A 17,831-nucleotide genomic window follows, 5' to 3' on the forward strand; every position below is an offset into this window, starting at 1 on the left:
CAGGTAATACAATATTCATACCTTTCTAGTCAACTTTTAATGTTTAGTGGTTTGGTATTAGCCATATCCCACAGTAGAATGCAGTCTTCAAAGATGGGGCCAGCATCATGTCTAATGGACTTATCAGGTATTATTTTGTATTTTATTCATCTGTGTCCTAAGCATCCTGTATCCTATGTCATTAAAGTTCTGCTTTCATGCCTCATCATGGGGTGGAAGTAGCCTGGATTCTGTAAAGACTATGCCACTGAAATATGAATTCTGGAAGGTCTGACCCATCTGGGATAGCTTCAGGTTATACAGTGATTATTGCTTAAATAGGAGGAAGCTGGAAATGTTCTGGAGAGAAGACCTGGGGCTTTCTCATGGGCAGGGGGAAGGAAGATGAGCCAGAGAAAAGGGACAAAGACAAGGTAGACAGAGGCAGGAGGAAAATCAGGGGTAATTCTCCTAGTACCACAAAAGCCAAGAAGGAGAAACTACCAAGAAATGAATAGTTAACAGAGCAAGTCCCACATCTGTGGAGAGCAAATATGTTTTCATATGAAGCACCTGAAGACTTGGAATTCATGAAGGGCAAAGTGAGCTGTGGAAAGATGGGTGGAACGAGCATCTCTATTTTGGAGTGACAATATAAGAAAATACTGGAGGACAAAGATGATGAGTCCTTGTCCCAGAAGAACAAAGATTATAAGACAGGAATGAGATGGAAGTACTTGGGAGATCAGGTACAATTCTTGTTGAATTCAAACCCCTCAAGAGGTAGCTAGGTGACACAATGAATGGCACATTGATCCTGGAACCAAGAAGACCTAAGTTCAAATCCAGCATAGTTACTTACTGTGTGACTCTGGGCAAGTCTCTGTTTCCTCTGCCTCTGTCTCCTGATCTCTTAAATGGGGGTAATAATAGCATCTACCTCTCACAGTTGTTGTGAGGGCAAAGTGAGATATTTTGAAGTGCTATATAAATTCTAGGTGTTATTATTATTGAGAGCAAGAATTGCTTCTTTTTTCCCTTTATATATCTCCAGCACCAAAAATAGTGCCTGGAATATGTTAAAGGGGAGATGGTTGTTGTTCAGTAGTTTTTCCAATCCTGTCTAACTCATCATGACTGTATTTGGGGTTTTCTTAGCAAAGATACTGGAGTGGTTTGCCATTTCCTTCTCCAGCTCATTTTACACATGATGAAACTGAGGCAGAGTGAACTGATTTGCCTATAGACGCACAGCTAGTGTCTAAGGCCAGATTTTAACTCATTAAGATGACTCTTCCTTATTCCTAACCCAGTGCTCTATCTACTGTGCTACCTAGCTGCCCACCTGGTATATAATGAGTACTTAATAAGTGCAGATTAATTGACTGATTGATTGATTGACTGATTATGGTGCTAGAATATTAAAGTTAGACTAACCCAGGTTCAAACCACACTCCTTAAATCTACTTGCTATATGCCCATGGACAATTTACAAATTCTCTAAACCTCAGTTTCTTCATCTGTAAAATGAAAATAATACCAATGGCAATTACCTCACAGATTTGATATGTGATTCAAAAGAGATGATGTATGTAAAGTGCTTTGCAAATTTTGAAGCATTTTGGAAAGATCAGTTCATAATATTTTATTTTAAAATTTGATCATCACATGGTTCGGTGGGGATATGATTGGGGATGTAGATTCTAAATGATCACCCTAGTGCAAATGTTAATAATATGGACATAGGTCTTGATCAATGACATATGTAAAACCCAGTGGAATTGCTCATTGGCTATGGGAGAAGAGTGGTAGGGGGGGGAGGGAAGAGCGTGATTCATGTAACCATGGAAAAAATAGTCTTAATTAAATAAATAATTTAACTTTAAAAATTAAAAAAAATTGATTGTGTTTTATCAACCTTGTTTACCTATTTGCAGAATTTGTCGCTATCAACGTCTCTCCACCTAAATTTTCTCTCCTCTCTGGGTTTTCATGACATTGCACTCTCTTGATTCCTATATGAATATTTCCTTCCCTATTCTACCCCCAAGTCCTTGGCTGGAACATCACTTATATTGTGTCCTCTCCCACAACTGTTGGTATATCCCAAAGTTCTGTCCTGGGATCTCTCCTATTTTCTCTCTACACTCTCTCATTTGGTGATGCCATTATTTCCCAATTATTTTAATCGTCATCTCTGTGAAGATGATTCCTAGTCCAATATAGCCATCACTAATTCCTCTCCTGAGGAATAGCCACTAGCTATCTATTGGATATTTCAAACCAGGTACCTTCTAAATATATCAAACTCAATAGGTCCAGCATAGAACTCACCACCTTTCCCCTCGATGCCTACCCCTCTTCCAGACTGCCCTGTTCCTTATTGAGGATATCACCATCCTTCTGGGTATGCAGGTTTTCAACTCTAATTCCTTACTTTTCTTCATGTCATCTAGCCAGTTTCCAAATCTTGTAGTTTCTGTTTCCTCCACATCTCTTGTGGGTCCCTCTCTCTCTCTACAGTCACCACCATCATTCATCTACCCTTATTCGGACTATAGTAATAGCCTCCTAATTGGTCTCCCTAGCTCAGGTCCTCTCAACTTCCATCCATCCTCCATATAACTACTAAAATGATTTTCCTAAAGCACAGGTCTAACTAGGTCAGTCTCCTACTTACTAAACTCCAGTGGTTCCTATTATCTAGAGAATCAAATATAAATTCCTTCATCTATCATTTAAAAAATCTTCACACCCTTGTTCCAATGAGACTTTACAGCCATTTTATACATGATCTAGCCAAACTGGACTTCTCAGTATTGCTCATATAGGGCACTCCATCTCTAAGCCTTTGCACTGGCTGTCTCCCCTGACTGAAATGTCCTCCTTTCTTACTTCTTAGAAATCCTAATTTCCTTCAAGATTCAATTCAAGCACCATCTTCCTCGTTCCCTCCTACCCCAAAAATTTACTTTGCATGTATCTCATATGTGAATGGGAAACTAGATGGTGCAGTGGATAGAGAGAGCACTGTGCTTGGAGTTAGGAAGAATCATCTTTATGAGTTCAAATTCATCCTAAGACACTTCCTAGCTGTGTGACCCTGGGCAAGTCACTTAATCCTGTTTGCCTCCGTTTCCTCATTTGTAAAATGAGCTTGAGAAGGAAATGGAGAACCGCTCTAGTAATTCTGCCAAGAAAACCCCAAATGGAGTCACTCCTGAAGAGTCAACCACAACTAAAAAGAGCAAACAACATAAATACCTGTGTATTTACTTGAAGTATCCCCTAATTAAATGTATATTTTTTGAGGAAAGGAACTATTTCATTATTGTCTTTGCAACCCTAATATCTTGCACAATGAAAGACACATAACAGCAGCTAATAAATGTGTAAGGATAGACACTTGCCAATAACCCTAGACTACATGAGCATGTGCAAAATGTCTGCCCCTGTTCCAAAGTCTACATAGAGATTGCATCAGTCAGACATTCTTTGCATGGTCATAATGACTAGGCTTAACTGATATGATCCCCACATGAACATTGGAACCATCTTGCACATTCCAAGAATGCTCGTAAGTTCTGGGCTCACTGGTCAGTCTCCAGATAAAAATGCCTGAGGATCAATTAAGCTATTGATTGATTATCCTGACAAAGGGGTCTGCAAAAGTCTTTGAAGCCAGCGACCTTGTCAGTGCTACAAATTCTTTGCTCTAAAGATCATCTTTGGGGTTGGGGGATGGAGGAGGTGTTGAACAGAAACATGAAGCTTTCTGAGAAGACATTCATTTCCCCAGGACTCAGAACTGGCCAAGAACCTGGAATAAATAACTTATCAGATGTACCTGATAGCCAGGATCATCAAAGCTAAGGATATCAGCAGCATTCGCTGATCATGGATAAACTACATCTGATAGGTGGTCATGCAGAGGAATATAGTTACCTGGAAAGAAGGGATGAAGGATTTGGGGCGTCCCAACATCTGACAGTATTCGAAGATTTCCGTCCGTTGGATGGCCTCAGTTGTTGCAAATTTCAAAAACTCCTGACTAAAACCAGGGAATAATGGTCAGTAAAAGAATGTGAGGTGTAGGAAATAAATAAATATTCCCTGTAGGAAGACAGCCACCACCACTGGTCCCTGGTAGGGTTTTGATCTCCAGGTCAATTATTGAGTGTGGCAATTATCCGTGAGAGGTTGGGTGGACGTGGGAGAAATGTTCTAATCTCCTTGACCACTACCACCTTCTAGAACTGAGAGAAAAATGCAAAAGAATGCTGCCACCAAGTAGCTGTGAAATATAACCATGGAACTTCTTACTCAAGCACCAAGGAAAGCAAGCTGAACCAAGACTATAAAGTTCCGGGACATCTCTTCAAGGCTATTATATACTTCACTTTTATTGTGAAAGACTGAAAAATTCTATCTCCTGGGAACATGAGTATGTGTATTTTCCAGGGTGTCCCCAAAGGCAAACCCTAAAACCCCAGAAAACAACCATTCACCTGAGAAAAATCATCCTTAGTACTGGAAACAGAAATGCTCTACTGTCCTAAGACCTGCCTAGCTAAGAAGCCCCACACAAGTGCAAGAGAGCCACTAAGTGATGAGTTCTTTTGATGAAACAATATTCTGAAAAGAAGCACATCAAGGAAGCAATTTTCAGAGGTTCATAGAGAAGGTGGTAAAGGGGAATGACATGAAAGAAAATAGGAGAAATACTGCTAAAGCAGAAATTCAAGGGTTAACCATGTATTAGTTGTGTGGAGAGGCAGAATAAGCTGCTAGTGTATCCAGTGGTCAGAAGAGGGACCAAAAGATCTCATCTGCTCAAAATATTTCTCCCACCAGCTTGCTTAAAACTGAACAGAGAATTATAGAATGATAATAAATTTGGAGCTGGAAGGGACACAGAAGTCATCTAATCCAAAGCTCTCATTTAATAGATGAGAAAACTGAGGCACAAGGAAGTAAATAAAATTTACCCAAAGTCGCAAGAATTAGAGATGAGATTTGAACAAAGATCTCTGACTTTAGATCTAGCACTCTATATCACACCACCTCTCCAGCTTTCGAGTCTCTCCTCTACAGTGGCTCCTTCTTATCTTCTAATCTTCTAATACCTTAGCCTCCTTCAGATTCTCTAAGGTCCAGTGGCACTGGCCTCCTTGCTGTCCCTCTCACTTAACACTCATTTCATGAGTCTGTACATTTTCACATTCCCCATTTTCATGTTCTCCCTATCTAGAATTTTCTCCCTCTTCACCTCTGCCTCCTAGTTTCCCTAATTTCCTTCTTTCTCAATTCAAATCCCACTTTCTGCAAGAAGCCTTTCCATGCCCCCTATAATACCAGTGCCTTCCCTCTGAGATTATATACTTCCAATTTATCCCATGTATTTCTTATTTGTAGACAATTTTTTAATGTAGTCTCCCTAATTAGACTGTGAGCTCCTCCAGGGCAGGGACTATTGTCTTGCCTTTGAGATGACCTTCAGTTAATTTGAGATTACCTTCAATTTATTCTGACTACATCTCAGTTGTTTTTTTTTTTTATGTCGTTGCCTGTATTAGACTGGAAGCTCTCTGAGAACAGGGGCTATTTTATGCCTTTCTCCAAATCCTCAGTGCTTAGCTGTCTGCCTGGCACTCTTAATAAGTGCCTGTTGACTGGACTCTAAATTAAAGACCCTCTTAAAATAGTATGAAATATAAAAAGTAACTTCCTCTTAAAATTAAAATACGGCACCCAAGAAAGTTAATAGAGTAACAAAGACACAGCTAGCAATCCCTTGGCAAGGAACAAGGGCTTGTCAGAATGATACTGGGAAACTGTGATAAGGGTGGTGGGTCCAGAACACAGAGAATTCCTAGGGAGAGCTAGTGGGAACAGTGTTGGGATAAGGGAGTCAGTGGGTGAGCTCTGGTAGCCCAAAGCAGCACCCTGAGGATTCTAAACATCAGAAGGATAGAGAGAAGAGGAGAAGATGCCAAGGGAAGAAGGAAGGAAGCAAAAGCCCCAAAGGGAAGGTTCGGGCCATGCCTGGCTGGCACAGGCCCCCAAAAAAATTTCCTAAGAGCTCTCAAGCTCCCCCCTGCGCTGTCCTATTCCTCCAAAGGAAATCTAATTTTGTAGCTTTCAGTCCGTGGGACCAGAGCACCACCTGGTGGCTAAATGTCTTTAATGCAAACACTGAAGTGTTTCTTAATCCAATCAGCATCTGCAGACCAAGGTTCATTATGGCTCATGTACCCCATCTTTCTGGCATCTTTCTGGCATCCAGAGACACTGTCCAGGGATACTGCACAGGGAACAATACTGGCCTGTGGCTCTCATAAAAGGGAGGGGAAATTGAACATAAAGGAAGAGATTGTAAAATGTAAAAGGTTCTTTCAAAAAAAAAAAGGTTCCCTTCCACAAAAGGATTAATATGAAGAATGTTTCACATAATTGCACATGTAAAATCTATATGAGATTGCTTACCATGTCAATAGGGTTGAGGGAGGAAGGGAGAGAATTCAAGACTCAATATTCTTTGAAAAATGCTGAAAACTGTTTTTATATGAAATTGAGGGAAAATAAAACTTAATTTAAAAACAGAAAAAAAAAGTTTTAAAAAGGTCCTCCCTCCATACATGTTCCACCTGTTGCCCCTCTTCTAAATTATCCATGTACCTGTGGCTACTGCCCAGCAAAACCAGGTGATCTGTCTTCACAGTGTAGTGACCAAAAGGCATATGGGCCATCAAGTAGCAGAAGTGAGCAGCCTCCAATTGCCCTTTCCCAGCTAGATAAGAAAAGCAAAAACCAGTCAGGGGTGAGCCAGCCACCAGAGGAGGCATCCATGCAGAGATCAGTGAATTCAAGGAGATATGAGGACTCATGCATGGATACTCTCTGGTGGGCAAATCAAAAAATTCATGCCTTCATTCCACACTCTCAATCTCAGGAATCTGGGGTCTCAACGAGCAGCAAATAAATTAGGAGTAGGTGTGCTGGGAGGGGGGGAGGCCAGAAGGGTGTTTAGTCAGGCTAAAGTGACTTCTGGTAAAAATTTATTGGAGTTTCTAATTGCTGCTATCATTGCTAAGGGCAGGAAGTGAGACTGTGCTGCCTATGTCTCATCAAAGTTGAGACCCACATCTAAAGCTTTTCATGGAAGGGATCAGAAGCAATACAGGGATCTTTGCTCCTTTTCCCAGTCTCTCTCTCTCTCTCTCTCTCTCTCTCTCTCTCTCTCTCTCTCTCTCTCTCTCTCTCTCTCTCTGTGTGTGTGTGTGTATCTGTCTGTCTGTCTGTCTGTCTGTCTCTGTCTCATGGAAGGGATCAGAAGCAATACAGGGATCTTTGCTCCTTTTCCCAGTCTCTCTCTCTCTCTCTCTCTCTCTCTCTCTCTCTCTCTCTCTCTCTCTCTCTCTCTCTCTCTCTCTCTCTCTTTCTCTCTCTCTCTCTCTCTCTCTCTCTCTCTCTCTCTCTCTCTCTCTCTCTCTCTGTGTGTGTGTATCTGTCTGTCTGTCTGTCTGTCTGTCTCTGTCTCTCTCTGTTTCTCTGTCTCTCTCTCTGTCTCTCTCTGTCTCTGACTCTCTGTCTCTCTGTGTGTCTCTCTCTGTCTCTCTGTTTGTGTGTCTGTCTCTCTATCTCTTTATCTCTCTGTCTCTGTCTCTGTCTCTCTCTCTTCTCTCTCATCTCTGTGTGTGTGTATGTGTGTGTGTATCTGTCTCTGTCTCTCTCTGTTTCTCTGTCTCTCTGTCTCTGTGTGTGTGTCTCTCTCTCCCTCCCCTCTCTCTTTCTCTACCCCTCTCCCTCCTGTAGAATGGAAGGTCCTTGAGAACAGGAATTGATTTATTTCTGTCTTTGAATCCCCCACATTTAGCACAGTGCCTAGCACTCAGTAAATTTGTGTTGATTCTTTGTCCTTCCTTCCAAAAAAGCCAGAGGTGTCTGGAGAATAGATGTCATAGTTCAGGATTTATGTGGGCACAGTTTATCCAGAGGCTTCTCTGAGTGGGTTTGAGGTGGGGAAAAAAGAATGTCAGCTTCTTTACCTAGGGTGTCACCCATAGTAACAATAGCTCGCTGGTGTAATTCAGGGTCTCCAGCCTGATTGGATAGCATTACTGCCAGATGTGGCCTCCAGTCTCCCCACTGCTTGTCCCCACAGCACTGAAAAACAGGGGAAAGAAGGCAGGTCAGTGGAATTTACCAGAGCTAGCTTTACAAGCCAATAGAGAAGAGGGATCCCTACTGAGAATCATGGGATCATAGAATCTCAGAACCAGAAAGGTATTCATTCTTTACAATTTCCCAGCTAATGCAGGAGACCCTCTCCAACATTCCTGATGGCTTCTGCTAGCCCTTCAGGATTGGCCAGGGTGTCCTTGGATTGGAGACTCAGTACCTTTGCTGCCTCAGCAGTTTCCTTCAGACTGTCTCTATTCCAGCAGCCTTTCCTGACCTCCTATCTTTTCTCAATAGCACTGCTGTCACCCAATGACCCAGGAAGCCAGGGAGAATAAACAAGTAGGAAAATTCAGTATATTGAGAAAATAAGTTATGAGGTTTCCAGAGAACTGGGTGCCAGATTCCAGGGACTTAGTGGCTTAAAGGTGAAAAAGTGAGTCATAGAAAAACATCTAGCCCAATCCTTATCCAATATACAAATGCTTCTACATCTGAGACTCTTTACCCCTGAGCCCTTTTGAAAGTTGGGTGAAGCTTAAGGACTCCCCAAAAAATGTTTTTAACTGTACAAAATAAAATATGCAGGATTATAAAATAAACCAATTTTGTAAGAATTTAATTAAATACATGAGGATATAATTTATTCACATCCAGTTTCATAAACCCCTTAAAATATGTCCACAGACCCCAGGTTCAGAATCCCTGTTCTACAATATCTGGGTCAGGGGCTCCTTTAATTTCTGTTCTAACCTCTCCTGTGATGGAAAACTCACTACCTCAAAAAATAGTAAGTTCCATTTTGGACAGCCTTGTTAGGTAGTTCTTGATTTCATTAAGTGACAATCTGCCTTCCTGTCACCCTGATCCACCTGTCATCCCTATTTCTGCCCTTGGTGGCCAGAACATGTTTGATGTCTTTTTTCCATGACAGCCCTTCCAATATCTGAAGACAGCCACCATGTTCCTCTACATCTCATCACACAGGATGCCTGAAAGGGCTCTGAAATAAAACAATGTATTTAAAGTGTTTTATAACCCTTAAAAGCAGGATGTAAATGTCAGCTATTGTTATCTTCCTCATGGACAGGATGGGAATTATGGCAATGATATTAATAAGAACAATGCCAATCATGGAAAGCTCCCCCAAAACGCTCTGAAATTCAACTGTAAGAGACTCATCCTGGGGAGTTAATAAAAGTGCACTTGAAAAATGCAAATGTCTCAAGAGCTCTGATTCCAGAAGTCAGCTGTCTGTCTAGCTCTGACTCAGATCAGAAAACTACTGAAGTCCAAGTAGAATTTTGATAGAATGTAAGTTCTTTGAGGCCAGGGCTTGTTATTATTTTTAACCTCAACACCTAGTACAATTTCTGGTGCCAAATAAGTGCTTAATAGATGATTCTTGCTTGATTGATTTCAATGGAAAGGGTGTTGGACTTGGAATAAGGGGGAAAAAAAACAGTTAAAATTCTACTTCTTGCTATAAGGAATGATAAATTGCTTGATTTCTATAAGAACTGGAAAGACCTCCATGACCTGATGTGGAGTGAAATAAGCAGAACCAGGAGAACATTGTACACAGTAACTGAAATGTTGTGGGATGATCAGATGTGATTAACTTTGCTACTAAAAGCAATGCAGTGATCCAGGACAAATCTGAGGGACTTCTGAGAAAAAACGCTATCCACATTAAGAAAAAGAACTGTGGGAGTGGAAATCCAGAAGAAAACATATGATTTATCACTTGCTTATATAGATATGTAATTCGGGGTTTAGATTTTTAAAGATTATTATAAAATGAGTAACATGGAAGTAGGATTTGAGTGATAATATATGTATAACCCAGTGAAATTGCATGTCACCTCCAGGAGAGGGAAAGGAAGAGGGGAGAAAAACAAGAATCATGTAACCATGGAAAAAAATTTTTTTAATTTTTTAAATTCTATTTCTATGAGAAAAAGAACTTGTTGATCACATGGCTCAATGGAGATATGATTGGAGACATAGACTCTAATGATCCCTCTAGTGCAATTATCAATAATATGGAAATTCGTCTTGATCAATGACACATGTAAAACTCAGTGCAATTGCTCATTGGCTATGGGGTGGGGGGTGGGGAGAACACGAATCATGTAACCATGGAAAATTTTCTAAATTAATTAAATAAATGAAATTTTTCAATTAAAAAAATTCTGTTTCTATGGTATTTTCCATGTCAAAATATCTGTCACACACATTTCCAAACAACTGATGACAGAATTCAAAAGTGACCTTGAAAAGGGAATTTCAGGTCATTCTGGTGACTGTGCTTTGCATAACTCCTAGATGGGGGTTGTTTCATTAGGAGTTATATAACCTTTTTTTTTTTGGCCACCAAATTCAAGATAATTGTGCCAATATGCTCTTAAATTGGATCTTATTGGCCTCCCTGGTCCTACACAAAAGAGCTAGTTTTTTAAGCTGAAGATTTTGCTGTAAAGTAATCCATCTTAAAAAAAAGACTTTTTTGACTTGTACAAGAATATTCGTTGCTGCACTGTTTGTGGTGGCATAAAAAATTGGAAAATGAGGGGATGCCCTTCAATTGGGGAATGGCTGAACAAATTGTGGTATATGTTAGTGATGGAATACTATTGTGCTCAAAGGAATAATGAACTGGAGGAATTCCATGGGAAATGGAATGACCCCCAGGAAGTGATGCAAAGTGAGAGGAGCAGAACCAGGAGAACATTAAACACAGAAATGGATACACTGTGGTACAATCCAATGTAATGGACTTCTCTACTAGCAGCAATGCAATGATCCAGGACAATTCTGAGGGATTTATGAGAAAGAACGCTATCCACATTCAGAGAAAGAACTGTGGGAGCAAAAACACAGAAGAAAAACAACTGCTTGATCACATGGGTTGATGGGGATATATTATTGGGGTTATAAACCCTAAATAATCACGCTAGTGCAAATATCAATAATATGGAAATAGGTTTTGACCAATGACACATGTAAAACCCAATGGAATTGTGTGTCAGCTATGGGAGGAGTTTGGGGGAAGGGGAGGGAAAGAACATGATTTTTGTAATCCTGGAAAAATACTCTAAATTAATTAATTAAATACATTTTTTCAAAAAATACTTTTTTGTTCATTTGAATTAAATGTTGATTTTGGGGGGCAGCTGGGTAGCTCAGTGGATTGAGAGCTAGGCTTAGAGACGGGAGGTCCTAGGTTCAAATCTAGCCTCAGACACTTCCCAGTTGTGTGACCCTGGGCAAGTCACTTGACCCCCATTGCCTAACCCTTACCACTCTTCTGCCTTGGAGCCAATACACAATATTGGCTCCAAGACAGAAGGTAAAGGTTTAAAAAAAAGTTAGTTTTTGTTCTTGTCAAATGATTTTTTAATAAAACTGGAAATTAATTGGTAAATAAATAAAGGAATACAAAAAATTGTACTTCTTACACTTACTACCTGTATGATTCTGAGCAATAACTTCCTGGGTCTCAATTTCCTCATTTGCAGAATGGAGGTCCTTTTAAGCTCTAATCTACGAACTATTTATTAACAATCACTGTCAACTCTATGTGAACTATTATGAATTAATAGGTTATTTTTCTCCTGACATCAAGAAGTGAGCAGGGTCATGAGGGAATGGGAATTTTTGTATGAAAGAAGTTAGGTGCAGAAGGTAGGTGCTTCTAAAGGGTAGACTTGAGAAAGGGTGCCATTGAGGGGGCTGTAAGGATATGCCTTGTTATGGGGGAAGAGGAGGGAGAGAGAAAAAAAACAAAGATACAGGAGTCAGAAGACCAAAGACAAGTTTAATCTACTTCACGGTCCTGGTTATACTTAACCTTCAAGCTGTCCCTCTCCTGGAACACAACATTGGGGGTAAAGTGTAGGAAAGGTGTATTAGAAATAGAAAATGGTGCCTAGCCCTTACCATTTTTCTGCCTTAATATATTAATTCTAAGACAGAAAGTTAGGGGTGAAATAGGCAGCTAAGTGGCTCAGTGGATAGAGAGTCAGGCCTGGAAAAAGGAGGTCCTGGGTTCAAAACTGACCTGACACTTTCTCATTATGTAACCCTAGGCAAGTTATTTAACCCCAATTGCCTCGTGTGTCATCCTATTTTGGAACTGATATTTAGTATAGATTCTAACACAGAGGCTAAGAGAAAAAGAAAGAGGAAAAGGAAGAAGAGATGCATTGACTTTCCACAAAAAAAAATAAAAATAAAAAAATATGTATCTGAGGGCAATTAAATAATAAACCAGGCTAATTTCTCTTCTTCCCCTTGTCTCCTCCTTTGCCCAAATTTTAGCCAGTTGGGTATCTGCTGGGGCCACTGACAGTGGAGAGTCAGGGGCAGAGAGAGTTGATGAAATGGATATCAATTGTATGCCACCAAAAGAAATGTATGCAGCAGTGGGTTAAAACTAAGAATAGCCTGAGGTTCAAGAATAATGGAGCTTCTCCAAATATGGGATAATGAGTAGCAATATCACAGGATACATCATGCCATCCAGTATCGTAAAGATTCACTGGCCACACCGTCACCCCCCCTCACATTCATTTAGAGATTGGGGCTGCCATTCACCTCTGCTGACAAACTAATGAATATCAAGATAATTTCAAGAGTTCTTACACTAGACCTGATGCGCTCATTAAGCCCATGCTTGTTGAAATGGAAAAAACCAGCAGGGAACAGGCAAGATACAGGTCAGAGGGCTCCTCTCTCCATACTAATGGCCTTATCAATCACATTCCCTTCCTCCCCAAACACCCTGTCCAGGCTGGTTACTTGAAAACCTCTTTTGAGGGGGGTGAGGCAGATAAATGCAGACAGAGCAAAGGGAAGTGGGAAGAGAGCCAGCAAGGACGCCTTCCCCCTTAATGAAAGAGCCCAAGTGCCCGAGCTGAGAAGAACCATCGTCACCACCCAGGGGACTGAAAGGAATAACAGATGTGAGTGTGAAGCCACTGCTAGCTATTTTCAAAATATCATGGAGAATGCAAGGTGTGCCACCGGGCTCCAGAAGAATAGAAGTTATTCTGATTTTTAAAAAGCAGAGACATGGCTAGAGGCCAGTGAGTTAGATTTTTGATTCTTGGGCACAGTGGAAATGATTGTATTGTGAAAGAGATGGTTGGCAAACATCGAGAAAATCAAACAGAAATCCCAAAAAACTATGGCTTCATCAAGAACAGGCCTGGTGTGGGGCAGTTAGATGGCTCAGTGGATAGAGAACCCAGGTCCTGGGTTCAAAAATGGCCCCAGACACTTTCTGCCTGGGCAAGTAACTTCACCCCCATTGCCTAGTCCTTACTGTTCTTTCTGCCTTGGTTAATATACCATATTAATTTTAAGATGGAAAGTAAGGATTTTTTAAGGAAAAAGAATAATAAACTTGGGGAAGTTGTTGTTCAGTCATATCTGACTCTTTGTGACTCCATTGGGGTCACATTGGGATTTTCCTGGCAGAGATACTAAAATGATCTACCATTTCCTTCTACAACTCATTTTATACATGAAGAAACTAAGGCTCACAGGGTTAAATGACTTGAACAGGATCACACAGCCAGCAAGTATCCTCTATCAATTGTACCACCTAGCTGCCCCAACTTGGTAAAAAGGGGAAGCCAAAGAGCATTCATTAGAATTCATTCTTGACTTGTGCAAAATATATTTATAGCTACGCTCATTGTGGTAGCAAAAAATTAGAAAATGAGGGGATGCCCTTCAATTGAAGAATGGCTGAACAGATGGCTCTTGGTGATGGAATACTATTGTGCCCAAAGGAATAATGAACTGGAGGAATTCCATGGGAACTGGAACAACCTCCAGGAATTGATGCAGAGTGAAAGGAGTAGAACCAGGAGAACCTTATACACAGAGACCGACAAACTGTGGTACAATCGAATGTCATGGACTCCTCTACTAGCAGCAATGCAATAATCCATGACAACACTGAGGGACTTAGGAAAAAGAATGCTATCTACATCCAGAGGAAGAACTGTGGGAGCAGAAACACAGAAGAAAAACATCTGCTTGATCACATGGGTCTTGGGGATAGAATTGGGGATGTAGACTCTAAATGATCATCCTGGTGCAAATATTAATAATACGGAAATAGATCTTGATCAATGACACATGTAAAACCCAGTGGAATTGTGTGTTGGCTATGGGACGGGGGTGGGAGGAGGGGAGGGAAAGAACATGATTCATGTAACCATAGAAAAAATTTTTAAAGTAATCAATAAAATTAAATTTAAAAAGAAGAATTCAGTTTTGAAAGGAAATTTCTAGAGGAGTGTGTATCTTAGGAAATATGTGTATCTTGGGAAACCTGTGCTCTTGGATATTTTTATCAACAAATTTGATAAAGTCAAAGAGGGTATACTAATCATATTTGAAAATGGTATTAAGCAAGTAGAAATAGCTACAGGGTTGGATGACAGAGTCAGGATCCAAGAAGACCTTGACAGACAGGGTCTAATCTAATAAGACAAAATTTAATAGGGAAAAAGTGGTCTTACCCTTGGGTTCAATGAATAAACTTCACAGGTACAAGATAGGAAATGGATGGCTAGACATTAGCTTTTACCAAATTGGATCCCAGAATTTTAGTGGACTCCAGGATTGATGTGAGTCAGTAGTAAAATATGGCAGCACCAACCCCCCTTCACCAAAAAAAAAAAAGGTAATGCTATCGTGCACCAGATTTGGAAATGAAATAAAAGGTATCTTTTTTTAAGTGTCAAAAGAACATGAAGATTTTGAGCTAGAAGGGACATTAATGACTAATCCAAGGCTCTCATTTAACAGGTCAGGAAATAGAGGCCCAAAGAGTTTAAATGGCTTATTACTAATGGTAGCACAGGTACCATCATGGTATCATTGCATTCTGTCCCAGCCAGGCCATAAGTGCTATATTGTATTTGGTTCTAAACATTATATTTTAGGAAGATTATCTATACAGAAGGACACTGATGAGTTAGTGATTGTCCTGAGGAAGATGGACAAGGATGGTAAAGGGTCTTGAAGTCATGTCATAGGAGGAATTGTTGAAATAACTAGAAATATTTAACTTATAGAGGTTAAAGGCATGATAGCTATAATCCATTTAATAAATAACAAGGATTAGAAAGACAGCCAAGTCTGGAGATGGAAGGTCCTGGGTTCAAATCTTGACTCATAGATTTCTTAGCTGAGATTCTAGGCAAGTCACTGAATCTCAGTTATCTAACCTTTACTGCTCCTCTGCCATGGAACTGATCATTAATATTGATTTAAAGACAGAAGATAAGACCTTAAAAATTAAAATTAAACAAGGGATAAAAGGACAAAATATAGAAGTCATATACAAGATTTTGACTCGCAGAGAACCTTCAAATACAGATAGATGTCTCAAGCATGTTGCTAAGTGTCTAAAGGCTGAGGCAGTGAAGAAGGATCAGAGAGATTTCTATCAGGGATGAAAGGGTTACTTTAGGTGACTCAGTGAATAGAGGACTAGACCTAGAGAGGGGAGGTCCTGAGTTCAAATATGAAGGAAGGAAGGAAGGAAGGAAGGAAGGAAGGAAGGAAGGAAGGAAGGAAGGAAGGAAGGAAGGAAGGAAGGAAGGAAGGAAGGAAGGAAGGAAGGAAGGAAAGAAGGAAGGAAGGAAGGAAGGAAGGAAGGAAGGAAGGAAGGAAGGAAGGAAGGAAGGAAGGAAGGAAGGAAGGAAGGAAGGAAGGAAGGAAGGAAGGAAGGAAGGAAGGAAGGAAGGAAGGACAGGCTAATCCATGAAGTTGGTCGTGATGAGAGAAAACTTCTCTTTTGCCATCATGTCACTTAAGGTTTTCATCTTTTTTATTTCAAGTCCTTTATTGTTTCCAGAAATGTTCAGTTTCATTAATGAACTGTGGAAGATTATTACTTTCAAACAATTTCCTTCATAATCCTGCTTAGCTTCTGAATCTTAGGTTTTTGTTTTGTTTGGTTGTCAAGGACTTCATCGTTTCCACAGATTTTAAAAGTTTCATGATGATGAACTCTAGAAAACATATTACTTTCTAGCCACTTCCTCCATAATCTTGCTTAACTTCCAGATCTTAGATTTTTGCTTTGTTTTGGATTGTGATGGGGGGAAAGGTTCAAATACTTTATTGTTCCCACAAATTTTGGATGGTCCACTGATGAACTGTGGGAGAAAAAAAATGCCACTTTCAGCAGTTTCCTTGATAATCCTGCTTAAATTCTGGATTTTGGTTCTTGCAGCCAAACCAACCTATTTCTCTCTTACATGAAAATCATTCCTTCCTCCATAACATTTTTCGGACTTGCCTTTACTTAGGAAGCTGTTCCCAACTGTTTTTAATTCTGAAAGGGTTATCTCATTTATGCAATAGTAACTGAACTCTGGACTTCTCTAAAATGCACATTTATTATGATAGAAAATGCCAAAATGATTCCTGGGGTATTGTTTAAGTGGCCATTTCCATCAGGTTAATTCATTAAATTGGTCACAATAGGGGGAAAGCTCTTTTGCTATCAGGTCATTTGGAGTTTTCATCTTAACAAGATTCCTTCTATGGAGGTTCATAATAGTGTCAGTCATTTTGGGTTCCTTCAAAGACTGTGTTACTCTAATTTCTTTTCTACCATGTCCAATTTATTCAGCTAGATGCAACAGAATAAAGAGCAGTGTGGCGTATCAACCCTGTAGACCCTAGATTTGAATTAGAGACTTGTTCTGTTGTTTCCCAAACACAGAATTTGGACCAATGGGAGGGATTTGCAAAGAGGGATATTGGGAAATACAGTATATCCTAACAATTATGGCTGTTCAAAAGGGAAATGAGCTGCTTAAGGATATGGCAGTTTGTCTCTCACTGAATGTCACTTGGGCAGCTAGGTAATACAGTGGATAGAGTGTCAGACCTGAAAGTCAAGGGAGACTCATCTTCCTGAGTTCAAATCCAGCCATTAGCTATATGTCCCTAGGCAATCCTGTTTGCCTCAGTTTCCTCCTCTGTAAAATGAACCAGAGAAAGAAATGGCAAATGATTCCAACATCTTTGCCAAGAAAACCCCAAAGAGGGTCCTGAAGAGTAAGACATCACTGAAACAACTGGACAACAACAACAAAATGTCACTAGGTCCTTTTGTTGAAGACTTTTCATGAGGGGCAAACCGCCATATCCTATGGGAGTTTTCTGCCACATAGAGGGATGTTTAGAAGGAATTGAACTACCTCTGAAACTCCATGACTTTGTAAAGCAACTCTAAACTTTGGTTTCCTCGTGGTGATCTCTGCACCCAAGAGAACAACATGGTACCTCAAGACGAAATGATCATCAGAAAACGCCAGCACCATGAATTACAAAATCATATCTACCATATCTTAGCTCAAAGATGAGCTCTTGATGTCTCAGCTTCCTCATCTCCAAAACTGGGGGTGATGGCGTTAATTCTACCTTACAAAGCCCCTGGGAAATACAACTATTGACAGTGATAATGAGTAGCTTGGCATGATCAGAGTCTTCCTATCAGTTTTCTAGGATGAAGAAGCAGCCAACTTGAAACTTCATGAGAATCACTCCACAGGAGCCAATGTGATAGCCTTTGTAGGACCAACTCTTGTTGGCAATTGGGTCACCCATGGGGGGAAAGAAGAAGCCCAGGA

The 17,831-nt window shown here is 40.3% G+C and overlaps 1 protein-coding gene across 7 annotated transcripts in view; it reads right to left on the reverse strand.

Annotated features, from left to right (window-relative positions):
• The window catches only part of SEC16B (SEC16 homolog B, endoplasmic reticulum export factor), a 76,100-nt gene that overhangs the window by 17,810 nt on the left and 40,459 nt on the right, over positions 1–17,831 (reverse strand). For all 7 annotated transcript variants that reach the window (XM_007480842.2, XM_007480841.2, XM_056815587.1 and 4 more), the window contains 3 exons: positions 8,028–8,145; positions 6,658–6,769; positions 3,925–4,030 (listed from right to left, as the gene is read on the reverse strand). In XM_007480842.2, the coding sequence (XP_007480904.2) occupies positions 3,925–4,030; positions 6,658–6,769; positions 8,028–8,145 (336 nt within the window). The remainder of the gene's footprint in view (positions 1–3,924; positions 4,031–6,657; positions 6,770–8,027; positions 8,146–17,831) is intronic.

Source organism: Monodelphis domestica, chromosome 2 (assembly GCF_027887165.1).
Source record: "Monodelphis domestica isolate mMonDom1 chromosome 2, mMonDom1.pri, whole genome shotgun sequence".
Lineage (NCBI taxonomy): Eukaryota > Metazoa > Chordata > Mammalia > Didelphimorphia > Didelphidae > Monodelphis > Monodelphis domestica.